Below are 12,950 nucleotides of genomic sequence, written 5' to 3' on the forward strand. Positions count from 1 at the left end.
AAAAACAATTATAATATAAGATTTTTAACATTGAAGTCCAAAACTGGCTGTTTGAAATAAATTTTGTTAAGAAAATCTTAATTTATATTAAACACCCTATTAATTATTTTTTTTTATGGAATCAAACAATTTGGCTTATGAATCAAATAAATCAGCTCCAAAAACAGAATAAATATTGCCGGGCTCATTAGCTCAAACTTAGCCAACCAAAAATATAGTCTTAACCCTAGGAAGAGGTAAAGTCATCCTGGTAACAAAGGAAAAATAACAACCTGACTTACATAAAAAGACAACTAAATTGAAGGAAACTGGGTCAGAATCATTGGAAAATGGACACACATTATACAGCATGCTATTTTCATATTAAGACTAAGACTGCTTTATTGATCCTTACGGAAATTTGTTGTGATTACAAGAACTCGTTTCTCATATAAAGACAACACAACAGAAAAATACACATAAATACAACAGACAACATAAAGAGTTCATTCAGCGACTACACACAGGTATCTTGGTGCATTTCATGTTCCCTGATCAATGAGTGGCGGTGATAGAGTCTGACCGAGTGAGGTACGAACGAGTTTTTGTACTGCTCCGTTCTTGTTTTGATTGACAGCAGTCAATAAATATAAAAAATAAAGATTTAATGACCACAAAAACAGTGAGCGTCCGAATTCATGTAATGTCAAGATTAAAAAACTACTCTAATTAATAATAAAGACAAGACAAGAGTAATACTGTCAGCAGTCAGTGTCATTGTTACTGGTAAATTATTATTTATAAATCTAATATAATTATAATATTAGATCTAGATTAAATAGATTATCATTATATCTATATATGATATATCAAGATTTCTAGATTTCTTGTATTGTATGTTTAAAATGTTACACTACTGCTCTTAGACTACTGGAATATTGGTCTCGTCTGAACTCATCTGGACCTCAACTGTCCTGGACTGACTTGGTTTCTTGAAAACAGTACTTTTTTAGATCATGACCATTTAACTTTAACAGTAGATCTATATATGGAAAGTGTTTACATCAGTCACTCAAACTTTCAGAGTACACAGGCTTGTGTCAAATGTGTCAGCTGATCACACAAATGGCTATGGCCGCTACACCGACCTCTGTCACTAGTTCAGCTACAGTTACAGTTGGTTCTTGCCATGGGATACTGAATGTAGTGTACCGTAATTCATTTTTTTTCCCATGACATAGTTGATGGCTAGCAGAAAGAGAAAAGTGGATAAGATAGACCCTCATCTCACCCGTCTCGGAATCGATGTTAAATCACTCCGTTTACGTTAATCCATTGTCTAGATCTCTAATAGCTTGGTTGTAGACATTTCATGACATGCCCTAGTTTCACCAGTAGTTAGGCGTTTCTTATAATACAAAGTAATTGTGTGTTTAAGATCTTAATTTATCATAAATTAACACATTTTATAAACATTATTTTGCTATTTTTCTTTTTAAGAAATGGATATTTTGTAAATTAAAAAAAAAATGAGTGGCAGAGGAAGAGGACGTGGTAGGGGAGCCTCTATTAATTTGGAGGCTCTTGGCTTGGGTCGAGGTGAAATTTTGCCTACAGTTGCTCAACCTCCTCCCTTGTATCCAGTGAGTATTCTTTGATTCTTGTGATTCCTAAATAGATTAGTCTTCTTTACATAACATATATCAAGTCACTCTTTCCGGTATTTAATTTTGTACACACTATTTCTCCCATTCTCCAATCAAGTTGAAACATCACACAATTATTCACTGCCCCTGACAAAACATGAACGAGTTGAAAAATTTACCAGTTAATTTATCAATTAGTTGTAATTAATTTTGTTTTTTCTATGGAATATATAGTAAATTTCAAAGACTATATTAATCACTTATAAAAAAAAACTTTGTGTAGGATTGTTAAGTCTTAATCACTATTTTCACACATGATTTCTATTCTACAAAAATCCATTGACCTACATGTATCAGTTGCCCAAGGTCCTTGTAAAAATAAAAAAAATCAAATCCTACTTTAAAAAAATATAAAAAACACTTTCCGGTATATTAAAAAACAATACTAAAATGTAGAAAGCTGAAATTTTGCATGATTATTCTGTCGCTGACAATAAATAAATTTAGAAAAAAAAACAGTTACACAATTAATGATAATTAAATATTTGTTTTGGAGGCGTGGTGGTTGAGCAGTAAATCGCTTGGCTTCCGAACCGGGGTTCAAATCATGCGATTTTCAATTTCGGGATCTTTGTGTGCCTCTAAGTCCACCCAGCTCTAATGAGTACCTGACATTAGTTGGGGAAAAGTATTGGTGGTTGGTCGTTGTGCTGACTACATGACACCCTCATTAACCGTAGGCCACAAAAACAGGTGACCTTTACATCATCTGCTTGAAAGGGGAACTTTACTTTTTTTTGTTTTTGTTTTATATAGAAAAGGGAAGAAACTTGCAGTATAAAGATATATGGCACCTTAGACCAAAGAACCAATTTAAAATATTTTGCTTATTTTTCACTTTTCATTTAAGATATGTCAAGCCCCCCCCCCCCCCCCATTTTTTTTTTTAAATTTATAAAAAAAACAACTCACTGGGAAAACCAGCGACCATTAACAACGACCTAAGTCAATTTGAAATAATTAAATGTATTATTAATAAAAATATTGACAATGATACGTGACACTTACCAATATATGAAATGACAATAAGCTACTAGAATTGTGGAAATGTTGTGTACACATAATTTATAGACCTTGTTGTTCTATATATTGCACATTGCAATGATTGATTTTCTCTGCTCCATATGTTGTTGGAAAAGTCAATGACAAGCACTAATTTATCGACTTAGTGTCATTTTCTGTCCTTTTGTTACCTAACAATGTTGTAGTTGTAATTTAAAAATTATTTTTTTTAAAAGTTAAGCAATGCATTCAATGTATTTATTTATAAATATTCTTATTCTTACTAGAAGTTCACTTTTAATTACTTACTACTGATAACTTTTCTTTTCAGCCATTGTTGTTCAAACCAGTACCTTTGGTTACTACTGATGACTATAACTACATCCTTAACCTTAAACAAGAGCTAAGAGAATCATTTCACAAGTCTCCATATTTCATCAAAGAACCAAACAAAGTGAAAGACATAGTGCGCTATTCTGACAAGTATCAATTAGGCCTGAATGATTCTTCTACTAATTGGATGCCAGGTAGTTCAAATAGACACTTTTATTGTAGGAAAAAGAAATCAAATTATTTATTTCAAATGTTATATTTCATAAATGTTTGTCTAAATTGTTACTTTCTTTGTTAATTATAAGGATACTTTCAAATCTTGTGATATAAAACAATGAATCCTTTCTTTATGTTTGGTTAAATCTTAACAATCTCAGGCCTTGCTTCACAGCTTTTGTCTGTAGCGAATGTAATATATAGGCACAATAGAGTGTGATTCACAGTTTTACTATGTCAGTGCATTTATAACTATGTCCATATAAATGTTCAAATGAGCATGTTTTGGAATCAACTCAGCTGCATATCATCCAATCATTGCTCTTGAGTTTGGCAGATAATTTAGAAAAAGAAAATAATAATACCAGATCTTTCATATAAATAACTTACAAATACAGCAATATAAAGCCTAAAAAAAAATAAACCCATATTTTTAAAGCAATTTATTTTTAACAAATTAACTTTGGACATCTAAAAGTAAAGAAAGCCTTGTATTCATTCTGAAGATTAGGGAAACATCAGAGGCTACATAACTACAAAAGCACTCCATCATCTACAAGTTTTGTTACAGCTGATTTAGCCACCGTCTTCTGGAAGTACTATTACAAGGCTTTCTTCTATTATCTATGTTGTTGTTTTTTTCTATACAAATATTTAATAACTTAAAAGAGTTTGTTTTAATGCCTTATGTAAACATATCCTTTTGAAAGAATATTAAAATAATTTGTGCATTCAGTTGCTCATAGTCTTTTTAATATTGCTACAAATAATAAAAATAAATCATGAAACTGTTTTTTATTAGCATACTTATCAGCAAACAAAAAATAAATTTAAAATGTTTCTAATGCTTTGTATAATAATTCAAAATTACCAATATTTAAAATAAGGTTTTTCTTTGTAAAGATTGGACAAGATTTCCTAGTGAACTGAAAGAGAAAGTCAAGCGGAAGAGAGCAGTACATTTTGTAAAACCTAACATTAAAAAAGCTAAAGTAGCTCAAGTTGAGGATGTTTCTAAATTATTGGAGGTATTTATGTCTAACAGTGTATAAGTTGTGAAATGAATTTTATTGAAATCCTACTGAAGTTTTAAAAAATATGAATACACATTTTTGTTTAATTTTTAAAAACATTGTTGCAATTGTTCAGAAATTAGAAGATACAGATGCAAAGTCAGTAAACATGGAAGAGGTTGAAGGACATGATGGGGATGAAGAAGATAAGAAGAAAGAAAAAGAAGAGGGAGAAGAAGAGGAGGAGGAAGAAGTAGATGATGAAGATGTTGAAGAGGTAATTTGTTTTTCTTGTACTTTTTTTTTATTCACAATTTTGCAAAGATTCTCAACGAAGATAAAATTTCATTCACAAGAAAATAACTTGTGTTTAACAAAAAAAATTTAATAAGCTTTTTCACTCAAATTTATATGTAAATAATAATTTTCATTATACTGGAGCTGCTAAATGATTGTGTGTGTTTTAACAAATGCAAGAGTCACAGAGATGAACTAACTGTTTGTGTACCAAGCTCTTTTATAATAATAAGGCCCTCGCTTTGGATCCAAGAAATTGTGTTTAGCTACTTAGATCTCAATATGATAAACAAGGTTTTTCAAAAAGAATGCACCAAAGTCATCATTTTGAAAGCCTTGTAATGGACAGAATTAGTGGTCATTTAATATAGGAGTTAGCCTTGTTTAACTGGGTGTCATTTTAACTTGACTATTTCATTTTGTCTTTGTAGGAAAATCACTTATTTACCTTTAAAATGGCGACTCCTCATCAGAATGTGTTTTATGTGCTTGAGTTTGCGAAAAAAAAAATGTCATTGTCCCAGTGCAGCATGCTTTTAGAACAGAATTAGGGCATCCCGATACATGACGTTAAACTGCGCTCCTCTTTCCTTAGCACTTTTGGAGCTCAAAAGTGCCCTTCTTCTTTTCTATTATTGTGTCTGCCTCCTCTTTTCCTAAGTCTGCCTTCATTGATCATCACACTGTCTCCTTAACTTTAAATTCTCACTACGTCTTAGACCAGTGGACTGCGACGGGTAAGGGGGGATAAAGAGATCCTGGTGTTTGAGTGATGGCTATCTGAGGATAAACCACAACAACACAATACTTTGGCTCCAAGTTCCCCTAGACCTGAGGCCCAGATGGCCCGCTCTGGGTCATCCGGCTGGTCATGCCGAGCTACCAGCATAGGTCGTCGACCTATGCTGGAGGGCGGTGGCTGGAGCGTCAATCAGGGAGCTGCTGCATCGGACCGATGCAGCAGCTGACTGAATATAGCACCTGTGTAGCCCTGGCGGGCTCATTCTGGACATCCGAATGGCCCGTCCCCTTGTTAGACTCGATGGTGGGTGGGGAACACAGGTGCCGAAGTAACAAGAAAATATATATGGATAAAAAAAAACCAATAAACTACTTGCCCCAGATTTAAGTCTGGGCAAGAGACTTCGTATTGAGGCTAAAAAGGAGGAGGCTACAAAAAGCTGTACTACCTGGCCATCATTTTTGGTGGTCAGGTGCACAGAGGAAGGGAAAAGCCTGACGAAGCTGAGCCCTTTCCTTATCTATAAGGGACTCAAGTCAGTAGTGGGAGAGCCCAAGAGTGTGTCTAAGCTACACAAATCAATGGAACTTCTTGTAGAAGTAGATGGCAAGACACACTCTGATGGGCTTTTAAGATGCAGAAGACTCTGTGATCTCCAAGTGGAAGTCATGCCACACAAGAGTCTGAACACCAGCAGAGGTTTAATCAGCTCTAGGGAACTACTGGAATGTTCCGAGAAGGAAATAGTGGAGGGCATTGAAGGAGTCACCCATGCCCGTCGCATTACCAGGCGCAGGGATGGTGACGAGGTCAAAACCGCCACTATTATCCTCACATTCGGAACTAGGACACCGCCAGAGTATGTGAAGGCAGGATGCCTATGAGTTCCAGTGAGGCCCTACATACCTAACCCCATGAGGTGCTTCAAGTGCCAGGGTTATGGACACAGTGCGGCAGTCTGCAAGAGGAACACTGTGTGTGCCAGATGTGCTGGAGAGGGTCATGAGGACAATGCTGCACAGCCCAGTTCAAATGCCCAAACTGTCATGCTGGCCACTAAGCCTACTCCAAGGACTGCCCTGTGTGGAAACAAAAGGTTGCCGTGCAGGAGTACAAGGCAAGAAATGGATGTACCTTCAGCCAGGCGAAATCGGCTGTATTGTCCCTACCCAAGGGCCAATTCGGCTTGACAAAGACCTACGCCCAGGCTGTTGCTAAGATAGGAAGATCCATAGCCACACAGACGAACATACTGACCCCACCACCCCCTCTTCCTCCTCCAACTCAGAAGAAAACACCTCCAAAGAACACACCTCTGAAGAAACAAGAAAGCCCTGTTGTCATGCTAAAGAACAGGTTCTCTGTGCTCGCTGATGAGAGCATGGAGACTGAGCAGCATGTCAAAACCAATACTCCAGGAGAACTCGGAGACATTATGTCTGACACAGGTTCTCCTCAGAGAACCCAGCCAGACACCCCAACCTCTACCGAATTAGAGGTTGACCAACTCCCTAAGGGAGGGTTAGGGGCTAAACCCTAACCCTAAGGGGAGAAATCAAAGCGGAGAGGATGCCCGAGGTGAGAGAGGAGAAAATAACCTCGGTTCTAACCAGAGGGATCTCCCCTCTCCAGAGAGAAAGACTTCCCCCAAAACGGGGTTGTCCTCCTCTCCATCCAAACCCAAGAATAAAAATACCAAGGTCACTGGAATAAAGGGAAACCCCTCCGGGGCCTCCCAAGGCCAAATAGCTCCAAGTAGGTCATCTAGAATAAGCCATGGATTCCAGAATTTTACAGTGGAATTGTAGAGGCCTCAAGGCCAATTACGAGGAAATGCAGCTACTGATGGACTCTGAGACTCCTGTAGCTGTCTGCTTACAGGAAACATTTCTGAAAGATAGCATCAGCTTCCAAAGCTACCGTGCTTACAGCAAGAATGTTGAGGATGCAGAGAGAGCATCGGGTGGAGTCTGTATCCTTGTGAAGGATAGCATCCCCCATGAGAGGGTAGAACTACAGACCACACTACAGGCCGTAGCAGCTAGGATAACCCTTCACAAGGTTATCACTTTCTGCAGCCTGTATCTACCACCAGGCGCTCCATTAAACCCAACAGACATGGAGGACCTATTGAAACAACTCCCCCGGCCTTATTTAATCCTTGGGGATTTCAATGCCCATAACACGATGTGGGGATCCAACAATACCGACACAAGAGGTCGTATGCTGGAGGATATCTTCCTCCAACATGATTTATGCATACTTAATGATGCATCACCGACCTACTTGCACCCAGGAACTGGATCACTCACATGCATTGACCTCACCGTATGCGTCCCCGGACTTCTGGACGACTTTAAATGGTCAGTTAGCAATGATCTACGGGGAAGTGATCACTTCCCAATCATCATTTCTAACAATCTCCCTTCATTGGGACGACCTCAGCGGTGGAAACTGAATAAGGCCGATTGGGAACAATTCCAAAAAAGATGCTCCGAGGATATCACAGAAAATATCCTCGATGAACAGAACCCAGCTGATACCTTTGCTAGCAAGCTACTAAATATAGCCAGGAAAGTTGTACCCCTAACCTCTGCAAATCTAAAACGGCCTAGCAAACCATGGTTTGATACAGCTTGCAAAAGTGCTATTGGCGATAGGAAAAAATGACTGGCTGCATTTATAAAGAATCCTTCCCAGGAAAACCTAAAGCTATTCAGGATAGCTAGAGCAAAGGCTAGACAAACCATACGGTCAGCCTAAAGGAATTCCTGGAGAAGTTTTGTCGGCAGTCTGGATGCCAAAACTTCTGCTAGAGCGGTTTGGAAGGCAGTAAGGCGAATCAAAGGGAAAGAATCAAATGCAATAGGGCATTTGAAAAACCAAGGATGAACTGTCACGTCCCCCAGAGAAATAGCTGACTATCTTGCATCCTCAATAGCAGAAAAATCATCCACTGCACACTACACGCCAGAGTTCCAAAAAGTCAAAACCAGGGAGGAAAGACACCCCATTGATTTCAGGTCAGAGAACAATGAAGACTACAACAAACCGTTCTCGCTTGAGGAACTGAGGGAATCGCTGGACAAGTCACATGACACAGCGCCTGGAGAAGACCAAATCCATTACCAGTTCCTCAAGCACCTTTCCGAACCCTCATTGGCAGTCCTGCTAGGGGTCTATAACTGTGTGTGGCAAACAGGCGCTTTCCCAAACAGCTGTTAGTGGTTTTGCGGGCACGACATGGCCTAAATTGTGCCGATGTGCCAAAAATCAAAATCACAGAATTATGTATTGATCCACCCCATCGAGCAAGCATCCGACGGTGGGCTGGACAGTTTAAAGAGACTGGATGCCTTTGTAAAGGAATGAGTCCTGGAAGAGCACATGTTTCAGAAAAGCAGGTGGAGAAGATTCATAATTTGTTTGATGTTGTCTGTGACACTGGTAGTGGTCACATTGAGCACTTCTGAAGCATGAAATACATACTTTTGCTTGAATAAAACAGGCCTGCTAAAAGATATTGTGCTGAAAACAGGACGATCTTATGACAATCCATTTAAATGTAAATGCTCTACTGTCATGAATGTCTCGTACAATTCAGTATAGGCCTGTCCCATCCCTTCTTAATAATTTTTTTCACCTGCTCTCTTCTTACTAGGAGATGTATTCTGCCAGATTTTTTGCTTGAATGCAGTCAAAAGTGTTGCTAACTGCAGCCAAATGGTTATCTATTTATCTTGACTGTGATGTGTCATTGGAGACTAATGCTGTCCAGCTAGCAAAATGATCAACCATATTAGAGAGTGGACATTGACAGTAATTTGTGGGGCTTAGTAAATTCCATTGGGAGATTTCTGGAGCATGACTTTTAAAAAAAATTAGGTTAATGATTTAGTTTAAAGCAAACAGGAATTCCATGATAGTGAGCTAAATCTCCTGTTTATTGTGGGCAAATAGAGTGCAATCCAAAAAGCTAACACTCTTCTTTACATTATTCTTATGCTGATACAAATATTTTCCATAACCTTTGTAATATGCCAGTAAAAAAAAATTAATTAAGGTGACGTCATATTGCTCAAACTACCCTGCAGGGGTGCCACTTTTCCGGAATAACCCGGAAATCCGGGTTTTGAGGGGTCCGATATTTTCCCCCTCCAGGTTTGCCTTCTACAATTTTGTAAAAATCCAGGTTTTTAGTTGATTTTGATATTTTCGAAATTTCTGGTCATTTTCCCCCGTTAATTTTAGTTTGTTAGTTCCGATCGCACGGGCCGCCATTTTTAAACAAAATTGACCAGTCTCATATCTCGCGATTCGCGAGACTTTCACTTTGCATGCGCACTAAGCTTTATTTACCGGTACAGTTTTTTGTTTTTTTAAGTGACAAAAAAGTGTAAACATTCTAGATCTAGATCTATAGAGAATATCTAGATCTACGGAACGCGCCTCGAATCGGCTTGAGAGTCTAGATCTATTTCTATGATCAATCTAGATCTGACCTAGACTGTAAAGTCTTGTATTTAGTATACATTAGAATAGTCTAGATCTACTCGCATACCTAGCGGCTAGTCCTAGATCTAGAAATAGAAAGAAAAAAAAATTCAAGAGTGAGAAATTATAGATCTATATATTTATTTCCGTGTTTTATATTTTAATATTTGTATAGGTTCCATATAGACATAGAGCCTTAGCCTATGACCCTATGTCTAGAGTATTATAGAAGTAGGATCTAGATTTAGGATATTTACATTGTTTTTAGATCAGAACTAGAATCAATGATAACTGTGTGTTTGGTTGGGAAGGGGGGGTGGGGGTACAAACATTGTTAATATAAAATTGTACTAAATCCTCTTAACTTGTATTACAAGCTTTAACAATAAATACACACAAACTCTATTTATTATAATGATAGGCTTACTAATTACATATTTAAAACATGGGGGGCATATTATGATATAGATCTAGGTAGTAATTTAATATTGTTCATTTTTAGTAAAATTTTGGTGCTTAAATTGTATATGCGGTACGTTTCAGGGTTGGTAAAGTTTGGGGTTTATGATTTCAGGTTTTGTAAAATTTGGAAATTCTGGTTTCAGGGTTTACTTGGTCTCATGGGTGGCACCCCTGCTACCATGGCTTTACCTTGCTATCAGTGGACCTAGTGATCAATCTATAGTAGATGAAGTTCTTTTAAAAAGTCTTGTGGTTTTAGAGCTGGTAGAGGAACATTGGAAGGTGTGGTAGCTAAGTGGTATAGCATTTAACTTCTGTATTGAGAGGTCAGGTTTGACTCTCAGAAGACTGGGAAACAAATGATCTTTACATCATCTGCCCTATAGATGACAAGGTCTGAAACTTGGATATGATTTTTACTATGCAACAATTGCAAACAAAAATGCATGGGCAACTTTGTCATTTATAACCTTAATCATTGCCACTTGTTCACAACTATTAGCTTATGACATTTGTATTCCCAATACATTTTATTTTTCAGGAAACAGATTATAACCTGGACTATTTTGACAATGGTGAAGAATATGGTGATGATGATGAAGATGATGATGAGGGGCCAACATATTGATGTTAGAAAAGTGTATCAATGTTGTTATTCAGATGCTTTTGATTAAACAGTAATTGTGTACATATAAATGTTTCATGATTAATAAAAAAAAATGTATAAAAGAATATTTTGAATTATTGTCAAATTAGTACTTTTAATCTAATTTATGATTAATAATATAAAGAAGGCAATTATCCTTATCATTTTCTTTATGTCCAATGTACATGTTAAATATATTTACACTTAGGTCATATTCACAATTCTTTTTCCATTAAACAAAGTAATATTTAAAAAAATAATTTTAGTAGGTATAACAATATAACAAATGTGTTGTAAGTCATCAACAATATAACAAAACATTTGTTTTCATGCAAAATCAAATCACATCACCAGTCTTAATAAGGCATCAAAACAGAGAATGAACGTTTTGATACAGTCCAACCTCAATTTAACTTCGTCAAAACCCTTGGAAAAAAAAAAAAGCCAATAAGAAAAAAATTATTGTGAATTGCAGGCAATATTTTTGAGTTGAATGAAAAAATATTCTCATTGTATAAACCTTAAAATAAATATGAAACCAATTCAATTTTTTTTTAAATTAAATAGTGACATTTTTTTCCATTAATTAGTAAATAAATTATTGTTTCAATATTGAATTATGGTGGGATATACAGAGTACAAAAGTGTTAATTTATATATATGAATCAGCAAAAATATTGCCCAAAGTTGAAATCCAAAATACCTCTTTATAAGAAAAAAACCAACATGGTACCGGTATTCCTTTTCCAAGAAAGTTTATGTAAAGAAAATTATTTTAATGTTGAAAAATGAACTGTTTCAAAATGAATTGCTTAGAACAATTTTTTTCAAGATATTTTATAGTAAACATCATAATCAGAACCATATTTTCTAATTTATTTTGTAGGTTTTATAATTTCTAGCATCAATCATATTATAGTGAATTTTTTCATTCATACAAATATTTTCAATGCAATTTAGTTTTTAAAAAACATTGCCCGTGATTTTTTTAAATTATCATAGTCAAATAATGCTTCTAAATTAAAAATATTTATATACAAAAATATCTAATCCTTACAGCTTTATTTGTTTCACAAAATTACTGATGAGCTAAATTCCTAAATGAAAAAAAATATAATCATAAATTTTTTAATATAATTTGTCTACCTTTAACTAAATTCTAATGTTCATTGAAAAACAAAGTGAAAGACCCTGGTTCAATTAATCATTAAGCATACAACTTAAAATGGCTTTCAGATACCAGTGAATATAAGTCACAATATTGGTATTCAAAAAAGATACATTATTCAAGACAAGTAACAAAACATTAATGGACATTTGTACAGCATTTGTACCAGTTTCTCAATAAAGCACCTCTTTAGATAACATGCACCATAGCAACATGTTGTTTATAAACAACTTTAATTACAGAAAATAAAATGGTAATTTAATAAATCTGAAAAAAATTCATTTCAGTAGCATTTGAAATATGTATATATATATTATATATATATATATATTATATATATCAGGGTTCGTAGCGCTCCTAAAAACTCCTAAAATCTCCTAAAAAATGAAAAGTATCCTAAAATTCTCCTAAAAATTGCTGAAAGTCTCCTAAAATTTTGTCCACTCTCCTAAAATTTTTACCCAATATTTTTTTTAAAATATAATTTTGCTTATTTCTTGCTAAAAATGCGGGGGAAAAAAAAACAGCGTAACAATAGGCATTCTGATCGCATCCCCTTGCGGGCTGGCTGTGTTAATGAGCTGAGCAGTGACGCTTCTACACCGCCTTTCACCCACTTGTGAAGCGCGATCTCGTGATTGAAGATGGCCTTAGTTCAAGCAAGCATTTCACCTGGCAGTATTTTTCTGAAGTCAGCGTAGAAATGTTTGTTTCTATTTATTGTTACCACTAAAGACGCGTTAGATCTAGTCTGTAGTGACTATTGTCTATAATTAGAGCAATTACCAGACTAATTTGTAGGCTACACCCCTCCGGGCCCTCCCTCACCTAAAATCTTTTTGTAAGTGTAAGAATGACTTTGCGTGGAAAGTCGGTAAATCTTCTAGATCTA

At 35.9% G+C, this 12,950-nt stretch overlaps 1 protein-coding gene across 1 annotated transcript; it reads left to right on the forward strand.

The window, feature by feature from the left end:
- Window positions 1-634: 634 nt before the first annotated feature.
- LOC106072131 (DNA-directed RNA polymerase III subunit RPC7-like) lies at window positions 635-10,976 on the forward strand. Its single transcript, XM_013232421.2, has 6 exons — window positions 635-765; window positions 1,480-1,622; window positions 3,019-3,214; window positions 4,140-4,264; window positions 4,386-4,526; window positions 10,786-10,976. The coding sequence occupies exons 2-6, from the start codon at window positions 1,509-1,511 to the stop codon at window positions 10,870-10,872; spliced, it is 663 nt and encodes a 220-aa protein (XP_013087875.2). The 5' UTR covers window positions 635-765; window positions 1,480-1,508; the 3' UTR covers window positions 10,873-10,976.
- The last annotated feature ends 1,974 nt before the right edge of the window (window positions 10,977-12,950 follow it).

Source organism: Biomphalaria glabrata, chromosome 1 (assembly GCF_947242115.1).
Source record: "Biomphalaria glabrata chromosome 1, xgBioGlab47.1, whole genome shotgun sequence".
In the NCBI taxonomy this organism is placed as follows: domain Eukaryota; kingdom Metazoa; phylum Mollusca; class Gastropoda; family Planorbidae; genus Biomphalaria; species Biomphalaria glabrata.